Source organism: Orbicella franksi, chromosome 2 (assembly GCF_964199315.1).
Source record: "Orbicella franksi chromosome 2, jaOrbFran1.1, whole genome shotgun sequence".
Lineage (NCBI taxonomy): Eukaryota > Metazoa > Cnidaria > Anthozoa > Scleractinia > Merulinidae > Orbicella > Orbicella franksi.
The window spans coordinates 23,016,699-23,030,046 of record NC_138146.1 but is presented as its reverse complement, the minus strand read 5'-3'; the positions used below and the strand labels follow the sequence as shown (position 1 = coordinate 23,030,046).

Here is a 13,348-nt window from a genome sequence, read left to right as displayed (position 1 = left end):
CTTAGGCAATCCCCAAGCTGTTAAAAGAGCCATTGCTGAGTAAATCGATGACGGCTGCCTATGATTCCTTTCTGATATTTTATTCGCTCTCTTTTAGGCCTTTTTCATTGGATTCCTTTGACGTTTACGCGAAACATTTCACAGTCATGAATTACAAGGATAGTGAAAATTTAAAACAGGTAAGAGAACAACCACAAAATTGGTGGCAACATTTCTTGTCTTTATTGATAGATTTGCCTTCCTTTTTAATATTTTTCGCTAAAATTACGAGTTTCGCTCTTCACGTGTTTCATTCGTGATTAGACTATGCATACTTTAGGTCAGTGTGAATGCGGTACATATTTGGGTTATTGACCAAGCGTGTGGTCAAGATGGCTGGATGTCGGCCAAGATTTTTTTTTTTTTACGTGTTTATGGACCGAGACGGAGTTAAGGTTCATAAACTTGCAAAAGAACGAGGCCAATATCCAGCCATCTTGACCGAACAAGCTTGGTCAATAAAGGATTTATTATACGGCTCTTGGGGAGATTTTTGTTGCGGAACACAGCGGGTAGTCCTGAGCGGGCAAGATAGCGAAATGTAGCCCGCTCGGGTAGCTAATCACAGCACAGGATTTGGTTCGTCTTGCCCGCACACGGAACTAGCCAAAAAAATAAAAGTGCGTACCGGTTTGTTTAGGAAGACAGCCAAGCTGCAATAAGATTGGGATAAAGTGTGTTGTCAGGCGCCATCTGGGATATGTAGCTGCTTCTCGGGCTACAAAGTGTGTGTTAATTAATGGCCGGGATATTTTTACTTCTTACAGGTGCATCACCATGAGTTTATACCGATGTTTGAAAAACAATATCCTTCTCACAAATGGGCAGATATCGAGGTAGATATCTATACATACTTTGTTAGATAGGTTATAATGATCGAATTAAGCAAGTTGTTTTCATTTTTTTGTCGCGGAATTTCCTGAAAGAAATAGAAAACATGTTTTCCGCTTGTGGAAGTTTCGGAGACCCTGTCACCTCGTGTTCCCACAGCATTTCTCGTTGTCCCAAACTTCTACTCGAGTCGTGTTTTTATATCACGATAGAAACACCGTACATGCTTTCTTTTCCTAAATAAAGCTGATATTGATTTAATTCTGTTTTCATTTAAGGAGTTGTAGCAAGAGCGACGTATTCCTGTCTTTAGTTATATGGTGATAAATAAGATTGTCGTTAGATGGACATGAACTTTCTTACACTAGGTAACTTGGATTTACTGACTTTTCAACTCTTTTTACATTTAATTTGCCTATGCAGAGCAAGATTTTCAAAATGTTCCGAGGGATGTTCGAAGCGGCGATCTCCGATTCGCCGCCAAAGACCTTGTTACACTGCGCACAGGTTTGTAGTTGAGCATTGGGTTTTATAATATGTACTTGAGGAGGCAGCGTGGCCGAGGGACGACGGACTTGAAATCCGGAGTTCGCGGGTTCAAGTCCCGCTCTGACTACTAAGCTGGAGTCGTTTCCAGGTAGACCCTCGTTCAATTCCACGATCAAGCTTGTGAATAGCCAACTGGTTTGCCTCTCGCCAGTTGGGACTTTTAAGCCTATTATGTTTAGTTGATATATTTGTTTCTTTTAGTTTATGTGGCTAGCTAGGTGTAGCTAAGAGCATTGACAGCTATAAACAACAACATTTTAACATTTTCTTGACGACTGAACTTCCAGTTGCTGAATTTTCAAGTGCCATTTTTTATTGTAGTCTTTCTGCTGGTTTCCCAAGCTTTTCAGCCAATCAGGGAACCAAGTAGGCTCGATTTCCGCCGCTTTCTCGAGTCCGGTCTACGTTCCTCCCCGAGAAGAGACGGCTGGACGCGTGAGCGGCAAAGCATGTCTGTGACGTAACTTCATAATGTACTTCTTGCGGCGCTTCAGGTGGCCGGAAATGCCATCTGATGACAATCATAGGCAGGCCCACGGCTCGTAAAATTTGTGGCGTTTTCGCCACTTCTTTTAACTTTGGCCCTCCAACCTATTTTGTTTCACATTATTGTTGCGGAAGGGCATTACATGCTGTGTTCTATAGAAGAGTGTCTTTTTTTTTTAAGTATTGCAGAGCTGTTTGATTATGCTGTAGCAACTGTCATGTCAAAGGTCACACATATTGGTGTGCAAGGTGTTGACACCAGGTTTCTGTTTTGCTAGTTCGGTTTACTTCGGCTCATTTAAAAATTTAATTTTGTCTGGCGTCTTCGCCAGAGACTGGTGTTTCTTCTCTTCAAGAAGACTAAGGTACACATCAATTTGACTGAGTTTCTTGTTTCTTGAAATCGATGTTTGCGTTTATCCCTCCCTTTGGTTACTTTGTTCGTTATCTCATATTCTGGCACCACATGATTCAAATATAGATGCTAACGTATAAGTCTGTTGACTATTTTGCGTGTTGTATATGCCACTATGGTTTACATCAGGCAAGGTTTCATCAGTTGACGGTATTTGGTTAAATATCCCGCTAATGCGATCGCACTTCATATCGCACAACTCCTTTGCTACTGCGAGAAAGCTAATTTATGCAGCCTGCTCGATTCAGGCAGGCAGATTTCTTATTGGTTGAAATTAACAATGCCACGTCCACGAGTCCAGCCGTGAGTTCGGGGGAGGAGCGCGGGCTCTTTTCCCGAACAGCGGCTGGTAATCGAGCCTAGGAACCAAGGTCTGCACGTTCAGTTGATTGGCATGCGGCTACTCTGTATTCCCCGCCCCCTATACCTGCTAGACTAATGCCTGGGTTTTGATTAGTCACTAATTTGGCAAAACCAGACTAGACATAGAGATATAAAAATGGTCCCTCGGTTATTCTCACGCGCACGACCTGTTACAGAACCTAACAGTTTGTACGGTTTTTACCTTAGGCCCAGTTCATACGTCGCATTTCTGCGTGTCGAATTCAATTCAATTAAGTGCGACAGAAATGCGACAGTGGATTCATACGTCGCACTTGTGTCGCACTTTATTCAGAATTTATAGTGTCGGGCATGTCGGACAGCGGAAAATGCTTTAAACGTAGAGTATTCAATATGGCGGATGAAAACACTGAGCGACGAAGGACTAATTTTGCGAAAAATTGTTCGCCAGTGAAACGAGAAGGAGATTAGGCTGACAACGGAGCAGTATGTGTTGCAATATGTTCAGGTTGCATTGGGTCGTGAATGGCCAAGTTTCTTCTTTTTCTTTGGCGGGAAAACATTTATGCATGCTCAATACATTAACATAATGTATGCATTAGATTCGACACGGCAGAATTTGACGTCTGAATCAGTGTCGCATTTCTGTCGGATAATGCGACAAGACCAGTCGAACGTGCGGCAGAAATGCGGCAGCCGATTTAGACGTCAAATTTCTGTCGAATTTAATTCGTTGAATTGAATTCGACACAGCAGAAATGCGACGTATGAACCGGGCCTTAGTAGATTAGGCATCTTCGAGTCTGTGTAAATTATTTGTACTTTCTCAGGAAAAGTGTTTTAGTATACTAATTGTTGTTTATTTTTCAGTCTCGTGCATTTTATGCCGTGGATCTGATGCTCAAATGGGCGGACGATGGTAATTTTGTTGTGATACTTACTTTTAGTAAACTAATCGTATCTATAACAAAATTTTTGGCTCCGTTTGGTTCTTCGCGCAACTGTTTGTTACGTAATTGGCGCGCGATCATGTGGATATCCAATGAGGTATCCATGTACCACGTTTTGGAATTCAATACCTGTAATTTGACACCTGTGCCCTCTGCACGTCAATTGTTTTGCATCAACGATCGCATCTGGTACCCAATTAATTTGCCAGAATGTCAGTCGGTCATTTTGGCGTTAACGGCTTCTGCAAGATGTTATGTGCCTCATAGCCTGCGAAGCTGGCGGTATTGTAGGCGCGCTGAATAAAGTTTTGTGGCGGTATTGTAGGGGCGCGGAGAAAAGTTTTGGCGGCGGAGCCGCTAAAAGCGAGCGAGGAGGAGAATGGGGAGGAGGACCTTGTATTTTTCGCGGCCTCGCCGCACGCGATTACGCCGCCAAAACTTTATTCCGCGCGCCTGCCGTGCAATACCGCCAGCTACGCAGGCTATGTGCGTCATATCAGGCCCTTTTGCCTGCAACCTGGCTCCAAAATTACTTAAACGCCGTCCAGATAACAAATACAGTCGAAAACAGAAATATCATACGCTATAATCTAAGAATATTCACAAGAATATTTTCAGCGTAAAATCGGCAAAAAAATAAGAATATTCAGCCTCGGCCGGAAAAACAATATTCTTATAAAAAAAAAGAGTGTATTACACACATACATGCATATACTTTATTTAACCTCGAATTGTTTCCCTACTGTTTATAAAATCGGAAAAAATGTATAAACCGTTTAAAACCGCTTAAGAAAGTCTACAGATAGTGTCTATTCGGATGGTTTGTTATGTCTGAACTTGTATTTATAGATGCTTTCCTTTCCCCTGTAGGTTCAAACGATATAATTCCTCAAGTTCTAGAAGTGAATTACGGCCCCGATTGTGAACGAGCTTGCCGTTATCATCCAAACTTCTTTAACTATATTTTTAGTTTGCTATTCCTTGGAGATTCGGATGGATGGCCCGTGGAAAAAATAGCCTGAAACATCTCTTGCATCGCTAGAATTGTTCTTTAATGTAATGTCCTCGATGGTCGTGGTACAATCTCAAATTTCGTTGCAAGCTATCAGTGTTCCGTTGCCCATCTCTAGAAGCCACAATCAGTTCCTAAGAATCTCCAACTTATAGCTTAGTGGTCGTCATCGACCTCTGTTGGGAGAGCGCAGCAAATTGTTTCTTGCGTAGCCTGGGAACAGGCTCCCGGTGAGGACCGAAAAAATTCGGCGAGCAAAACGAGCCGACGAGCGCGAAACTGAAGAATTTGTAGAGGGAAGCGATCTAGGCGAATTCTTGTTTTCGCGCTTGCTAGGAGCCTGTTTGCAGGCTATGTCTTGCGTTGATGACTGAATCTCTTCCATGTTACACCAGTCTTAATTTATAACATTTTTTCCACAATTGTTCTCGAGGAATGCGAACAAAACAATCCTTCCAAGCCCGTCAAATAAGGTCAAGTTTATTTGCAATTTCTGTCTAATCACTATTACAGCAACCAAAAACAAATGATGCTGCATTTCTTATCACGTAAGACTCTATTTATTACATGTAAATAACAGTAAATTCAATAAAAAGACTGTCCCACTACACTGATCTGGGTAGCTGTCTGTCCACCTTTGTATAATGTTTCAGTATTGTGTTCAGTGTTGTAGTTTATTCCAGTGCCTTGGTTTATGTAACTTGGCTTATACAGCTGAAATATGTCAGAGAAACAAATTAACAAGAGGATAGTCACAAATATTTAATATAGAAGTAATAATATGGGCCGGTTTGCCCGATTAAGTTAACCCAGGATTAGCGAAAATTTTGATCCCACTTTTATAACTTTTAGGTGAGGTTTTTTGTTTATATAGTTTGCCCTTCAGTTTTGAATTTCAGTCATCTTAGACTACACAAAACATTAGCAGTGAAAAATAAGAAAACAAGAAAAAGTAATACTTTGGATAACTTTTAATCGTGGGTTAGCGTTAACCGGCTTTCAAACAAACTCCGGCCTTGGTGTGTTAAGAGTGGCGCTGTTACCGTTCTTAAGTTTGCCAGGTTTGGAAAGTTCAAAAAGTTTCGATTACATGACAGCCAGCCACACAACATGGATTTCTCTCAATCAATAAAAAACACTTGCCCTGAACTGTGTGTTAATCAGTGTGTTTCTATGATTTTTGTATTTGAAGAAATAGTCAACTGCGACAAGAGAAAACTGTGGGTTACCTTGTTGTTTTGGTGGCATGATGTTGTCAATGTAGTCGTCAACAGTGACTCGGATGCCAGCTGGTTCATATATCGCTACCACTACAGTGCGAACATCCTCTCCTTTTTCTTTTATGGCAAATCCACATCCCAATGTCTGATGGGAATTCCACAGGACCTAGACACAATTCGCTCCAAAGATTCATCCATTTAAGTTCGAACTTACACTAGTACTAGATCAGGCTCAGGTTGTTCGAAGGCTGGATAACACTGTCCACCGGATAAATCGCTATCCAGTGGATAAGTCAGTGTTAGCAAAACAAAGCACGTTATTCACTGACCGGTGGTTTGTGTTATCCACCTTTCGAACAACCGGGGCCAGATGTTCTGGGTTACTCCATGTAATTTAAGTTGGGACTTCCCACTGTATGGGATTACAACTACAGTTTAACGCCTATTAAACGGCCACCGTCGGGGAAGGGCCGCCTAATAGGGGTGGTCGTTTAATAGGAGGCCGCTTAATAGGGGTTCGACTATATATCCAGTTCTCTGTGCGGACACTTCTGTAATGCGCGTAGTTCTCTACAACTGACACTTGCAGTTGATCCTTGCTGTTTTTCAGTCAAACGGACAAAAGACACTCATTGATAGTAGTCAACAGACACTTAAGAGGCTGCCTCGTCCTCCGCGCCTTTGAATTGCTTCAGCGAAAAGTGCTAAAAGGAGAGCGCAGTGTTTGATTGTTAAGCGGCGTTACCTTCCGCGAGTGCAACAGGCCCACAACACCACGGGCACCACTCTCCAACTAAGGAGGGACGACTGGGGACGAGGCGGCCCCAGAAGTGTATTTTTTTTTTCGATGAAAAAGAATGTCGATCAGAAGTTTATTGGTTTACTACCTTCAGTTACGCCCTTTAGTTTGTTTTATTGTACAGCTGGAGTCATAACAGATAATAGATAATAGATAATAATAATAATAATAATAATAATAAATGATGGCTCCTGTGTAAAGTTAACAAATTCCCATTTCATCAGTCTTTAATAAACTCCCGCAGTTGTTGTGCATTTACTGTATGGATAGACACCTTCTGTTATACAATGTAATTACAAGTGCACTGCTACTCTACTCTCTGTTAGGCGAACATTTCTCCTTGAGAGAGGAGCTGACGATGTTCAAACTCGTACCTCAAAGCTCACATTAGATGATGTTAAAAGATACATTTCGCAAATTCTCACCTCTATGAAGCGGTCGCTGCTTGTGGTGACTTCTGGTTTCTTGTAATTGTAGGAATTGCCTTCGTTGTACCTGGAACAACGGGCACGTTTTCAGTGTTACAAACTAACTAGAGGTAGAGCGTAACAGTGAACAGGTAAAATGAAGAGGTAAACGTGTGTTGGCTTAAGATTTACCTAATACTATGTAACCGTCTCGTCAAACATTATGGGGACTGAATACTCATACAGTCTTAAAATTTAACAATATCAAAGATCGCATGGCTCGCTATACTGATTGAGTCGTTACCAGTTTTCCACTGCGTCACTGATTGTCCTTGGACTGGGCCATTCGGCAATGAAGTAATTGGCGTCGTACATGTCGTGAGAAGCTGCTATGTCTGTTTGTGAGGCCAAAGCATCTGCAACTTTTTGAGCCTCATCTGCAAGAGTTGTGCTGTACTTTAAAGCCGGGGTTTTATGTTTGTCTCTGTAGAAGTTGTGCTTGTCGAGGCAATCTGTCTGGATGCTTGCAAACACTGGGTATTTGATAAAACTGAATGATGTCAGAGTGTCTTCAACATATTTGTCGCGGTCTTAGATCCAGACGCGTGCTTCTATTTCACATATTCTACGTTCATACTGGCTTTGCGAGTTGCGACTTCCGTACCGTTTATGCATGGCGAGGAGAATGCCCGCGTGAGCGGCGCCCTTCTTGAAACACTTACCCCTTATCAGATCAAAATAAATGATGTTCCCTACTCAATGCAAACCAGAGCCTACCGAGGGACTGCCTCGGTTTGCCTAACCTTGTGAAAAGAGCTTTGTTTTTTCGAAGAATCCTGACCATGAACAATACGAAACAGAGTGCAAAAAACGTACGTACCCTATCTCAGACCAAAATAGTAAAAATTCATACCTTTTTTTCATATACCAAAATGGGTCAAAAAGTAATTCGTTATGGCCCCGCAAAGAGCTATATAGCTTTTTAAAGAGAGTTACCCCCTATTTAGAAGAGTCCATGTTACACCTACCAGTTTGAATGAAAACGCAACCAACGAGGGAAGAAAACAGGATAATCCTGTTTGCTCGCGGCATGGCATATGTAGGTGAATCCATGTCTAATGAGAAGTCAATAAATATATAAGTAACAAATGCAATGAAAACCAAATTTTTCTTTAAAAACGAGGTGATGTACAAATAAAGTACCAGTACAAATTATACCCACAGAGATTTCACCCTCTTCTCTTTAATTGCGCAGAAAAAGAGGCACAAAAAAATCTTTTGTAAAACGCTATGCTGAAAACCTACTTTAAAAAGGCTAGCTTGTTTATGGATCGTAAAGTCTTTTTCGTTCTTGCAGGCTTTCATTCATATGATGTGCACGCGCAACTTTATCGGAAAACATTGCGAATGTTTTTTCTTTAATTCTTATAATCGAAACATGTAAAAGGGGAGGAGAGGCAGGGATCAACTAGAAAACTTCTAGCACTCGACGATCATTTTTATTTGGATATGTCGCTATATATTAGTGTTCTCACTCGAAGTCCCTCGATTTACTTGCGCTTTCTTTTTGAAATCTGGTTTGAGAGAATTGCTGAACGTAGAACATACTCGAATGTAAGATTCTTTCAGCAGTGCTACCCCACTGAGAAAGTAGTCAGAATGTAGAATCTAGCTGGTTCTATTAAAAAGAGACGTAAACTGGAATTTCTATTCGGTTTGTAGAAACTCCCTCCCCCCAAAAATCGCTTTCGTTCTGCAGTAAATGCTCTTTTGGGCAATGCACTCAACTGAATGTGAAATGTTAGTCTAAAATAATAATAAAAAAGTAGACAGAAAATCATGTCCACACGATACGAACGTCGGCTTACCTTAAAGAAGCAGTAAGTTTTAAAGAATCTTTCGTCCCTCAGTGATGTATCAACCTTTCTTTGCACCGGACGGAATTCCATTAAAACGCCATTCGTTGCTAATGACCTGGAAACAATAGGTACATATTTTTTTAAAAGAAGAACAGTATAATTATTCGGTGTTATGACTCGTTTTAATCAATTTGGGGGCAATTTTGTTTCCGAGACCAGCATTTTCTGAACTGAGCGCAAAACTTACCACGATACCAAAACAACCATATTATATCGTGTTAATGACCACGTTCTATCTGAGAAAATATACTGTAATGGTTGCACGGGTGCGTGCACACGATTCGTTTGCATATAAATTACCTTTCTAAGGCCTTGATTAGAAATCAGTTTAAATAAGTAAGTGGTTCTCCTATTGTAGTTTTGAAAAAGTAACAATTTAGTACCTTACTTAACCACAGATGATAAAAGGATTAATATCGGGAGATAAATTGCTTGGTTTCGGAGAAACTAAAAAAACACTAGATCGGTATTTTAATTATACCAACATATTTTGGTGATTATTTGATTGAATTTTTTTATAATTACTTCTAAAAATGGAAGACAGTTTATATAAAAATAATGACATTTTTCAGCGTCAACACAAAGAAATTTTCTTAATGTGCCCGTTGCTCATACAAGCACTGTTAAAATGAACACGGCTCAAAATAACATCATTTAATGTGGTCTAAATGACCGTTTTAAAACGGTCGTTAACTAGTTAAGGTCAGAGATGAGTTTAGTGTTATTAATACAGGCATGAAAAATTGCCCTAAGCCCCAGGGCTCTAAACTTTTTGACTTCGGCCCGTTTAAGTTAAGTTGAACTCTTTTTCAAGCACCACTAGTCTCGTATGAATTCCGAATTCCACCTCTTTAGGTAAGAGAAAGTTTACATTTTTCTTTCAAAGAGAGAATAAGTTGAGTGTGTTTTAAGAGCTTAAAGCCTCAAAGGTGTTATGACAATTTGTTTCTTTGTTTTCTGCACTGAAAGCCTGAACAATACTAAAAACTCTCTATTCAATTTTTTTTGGCACTGCGTTAAAGTACCTGGAGGACAAGCTAAGAGACCTTCACAGTTTCCGTTTGTAAATCTCTGACAATCCAGGCCTCGGTAACCTTGCGGCAACATGGATTTCATGAAATATTTCTGGATTTTAATCGTTTGTTCTCACATCGCTTCTCAAAGAGGTAAGATAATGTCTAGTTTTCATTTTCATGTTTCATGTTTTCTGAACTGCATGCCTTTTTCACTACTCAGTACTTTATCTGTCTGATGCAGTAGAACCCCGCCTTACGGCCACCCCGTAAGTACGGTCACCTCGTTTTTACGGCCACTTTATTCTGGCCCTAACAAAGGCTCAGTCAGTCATTTTCTTATTTAAAGAACCCGTTTAGCTGATACTGCCATCCCGTTAATACGACCAGATTTTTGTGGCCCGTTGGTGACCTGATTAACGGGATTCCACTGTACCTGCAATTTACCGTTTCATAAAAGAATAATTTAACAAAGAAAACATTGTGAATCTCTACAGGTTCTACATCGAACACTGCGAAATATTTCAGATAAAAAAGTCAAGTTCAAAATCTATATTGCTTCTGACGTCTGCGTTCAAGTGAATCCTCTTGGAAAATGATAATTTTGGTGTTATGCAACCTGCAAATTGCCTGGAAAGGGCATCAATATGTATATTTTCAAAGGATCCCAAACTTGCTGAACTAGCTTCCTGTTTTAACTTTGAAATAGGAGGACTGTTATAAAAAGTTATTAATAACTATCCTTAGCCAGCAGCAAACTATGGCTTCGGTCACTTCGAAAACAACATACCCTAAAACCGACTACAAAAGCACCTTCATTAAATATCTAATTAACTTCGCTCTTCAGTAGAGATAGCGTCAGAATTTTTTTCTGAGTTTCTTTGTCGTGGTCTGGACTAACTAAAACCCTGACAAAAAGGTTTAGGCTTTTCTTTGAGCAGATTGAAAATACCCACAGTTAACGTTCATCTTATAAAGGTCTTATCCCAATATCCTCTAAGCACTGTCGAAATCCATAGTGTACAATATTTACGAGTCATCGTTGACTCCTAACAATCAGTATTATTCAGGTGGTGGGTGGGAGGAAGCGGAGAAGAAGGGGGCAACACAATATTTATGTTCTCATGTATACAAAAAAATGAACGATTACTTCCATTCGCCGAGTTTATACAACCATTGCTAGCCAATATGGATGACTTGTGTATATATTGGTCAGCAGTGTTGGCCAGCATCCAATCGGATTGCTTGAAACAGCACAACTTGCACCGAAGACAGCATCAAGCCCCGGATGTGACATATAGCAGTGAGCTCAAGGAGAAAGCGCAAAGCTTGGCGGAATTTATGGCGGTGTCTGACACGCAATTGGAGTTTTTTCAAGGGAGTGTGGACGAAAACTTGTTTCATGGCGTGTCCAGCCATCCGCTGACCATAAGTGACGCCATACAGCATTGGTAAGTAATGTAAGATGAACATAAAGAACTATGCCGCAATCTAGATATGGAGCCACTCCTTTGTCATATCTAAGAGCAGGGCTCGAAAAAAGTGCCTTCCGGTCGTGCGGGACAAGTAGATTCTCCTTCTGGGCATATAGCTTTTCACTCTCATAAGCCTGATGGGCAAGGGACCAGGCAAGTCGTCTGCCAACTAAATCATTAAAAGAGCAACCTAACACTCGCCCAAAATTTGAGAGCTACTTGTCCCAAGGGCAAGCTGGAATTCAAGTTGTTTTTTAGTCCTGTAAGAGGGGCAGTAATCGCATTACAAGTACCATGATTAAGAGTTTTTAAGAACGTACGAATGTCAATAATGTAGCCAAGTAAAAACTGAGGTTTTAATTAAATGTTCAGCCCTGCTTAATTGAAAATGTTTTTTCACATGCCTGATATTTTCAGCTCGATCCGTCATCTTCTAAGGATTATCGTCCATAGCATTTTAATAGAACTATTTCACCAGTTTAAAGCGGTATAACTGTATCTAATTTGACCTTTTGATAATTTCCACTGCAGGTATAATCGTGGTCGATTTTACTACTACACGCGTCCAAACCTCAGCTTTGAAAACACGAATTTTATTCAGGTAACGTTTTCTGGAGAGGACGATCCATTTACGCTACATATTTCACTGGCACAGCATTTTGGAATTGGAAACCCAGTCTTCAATCCAGTTGTTTTTCTCTTAAAAGACCGTTATAGAAGGCAGGTGCTGGAGTTACACACCAATTATCATGACGCGGAAAATATGGGCTTGGAAGCTTTATATGTACAAATCTTTAAATAAAAATTAAGCCTCTTCACTTTACAACAGAAATGATAGTGGGAGAAAAGAGGTTGGGAGTAATGGAGGCTAGCACAAACAAGATTACGTATTTGTTTACTCATTCTTTAAGAATTGGACTTGCCTTTTTCTTGCTTTAGCTCGTGTGGAAGTCATACACGAAGATTGGGTGTGGTCAGGCTGTAGCGAACAAGGAAGATGGCACCGTCAGTACATATATAGTGGCTTTATATGAGCCGCCAGCTGACCGGTCAACTAGAAAGGATCTTTTGTCAAACGTCTTCGCTCCAAAGCCGAAACAATAAGGTATTATAAAAACCTCTTGTCTTGATTAGACACATCGCCACTGCGAAATTTTTAAAATTTATCAAATCACAATCGTAGATAGAGCGGTTTTCAATTGAGTGTCGTTAAAGAGAAACTCAAGTAATCACTCTGGCCAATCCCAGAGGACAAGGACGATCCAGTGAACCAATCGAAACTGAGTTATAGCAAATATGTATGTTGTCGACGAGAAGTACAGGAAAACGTGTACGATCGAGTTGGAACACAGGTAGCCCAAGCTCCTTTTGGAACCGTCAACACGACATTGCGCAACAGCGTTATTATAAGAGTTTGTATGGGAATATAACTATCGTACAAAATAGTTCAAAATAAGGGAAAAAAGTAATAAAATCGACTTACCTGTGCTGTTTTTTGTATAAATTGTGTTTTTATGGCGTTTGGAGGGGTTTCAGTAGGATTTCAGTGGGTTTTAGCTTCTCTGTATTCCTCTTGTTGTTCAGCTAGACTTTCATATTGGATCAAGCCAATCGTGTAGCGTAATAATGCAAAGCCAATCACTTTTCGACACTTAAGTGAAAGCTTCTCTAACAACTGATAACCGATACCTGCACACTTTGATCTCGCTCATCTGTAGACTGGTAGATCTGACCGATGCATTGTGTGGCGAAGGCATCCTTTCCAACTAGTTACTGAATTTTTAAAAAGGTGTGCATTATCGCCATGAATCATTCTCTTGAAGACAGGGAAAAGCCAGCAACCTTGGTAACCTAAACCTTCCAAAATGTCAAAAATTTTTAGCCTAATACC

At 40.5% G+C, this 13,348-nt stretch overlaps 2 protein-coding genes and 1 long non-coding RNA gene across 4 annotated transcripts in view; 2 read left to right on the top strand and 1 right to left on the bottom strand.

Annotated features, from left to right (window-relative positions):
• The window catches only part of LOC145478753 (tubulin--tyrosine ligase-like protein 12), a 38,241-nt gene extending 33,120 nt beyond the window's left edge, over positions 1-5,121 (top strand). For both annotated transcript variants that reach the window (XM_081456875.1, XM_081456874.1), the window contains exons 12-16: positions 98-179; positions 807-875; positions 1,294-1,377; positions 3,533-3,581; positions 4,483-5,121. In XM_081456875.1, coding sequence (XP_081313001.1) covers positions 98-179; positions 807-875; positions 1,294-1,377; positions 3,533-3,581; positions 4,483-4,634 — 436 coding nt within the window. In that variant the 3' untranslated portion in view covers positions 4,635-5,121. The remainder of the gene's footprint in view (positions 1-97; positions 180-806; positions 876-1,293; positions 1,378-3,532; positions 3,582-4,482) is intronic.
• A 102-nt stretch (positions 5,122-5,223) lies between these two features.
• Positions 5,224-7,082, bottom strand: LOC145478756 (uncharacterized). Its single transcript, XR_014048324.1, has 3 exons — positions 7,069-7,082; positions 5,854-6,010; positions 5,224-5,338 (listed from the first exon to the last, which is right to left on the bottom strand). It is a non-coding gene; the product is annotated as an uncharacterized LOC145478756 (long non-coding RNA).
• A 4,088-nt stretch (positions 7,083-11,170) lies between these two features.
• LOC145471894 (ectin-like) lies at positions 11,171-12,561 on the top strand. Its single transcript, XM_081454893.1, has 3 exons — positions 11,171-11,433; positions 11,989-12,058; positions 12,397-12,561. The coding sequence occupies exons 1-3, from the start codon at positions 11,171-11,173 to the stop codon at positions 12,559-12,561; spliced, it is 498 nt and encodes a 165-aa protein (XP_081311019.1).
• Positions 12,562-13,348: the final 787 nt, after the last annotated feature.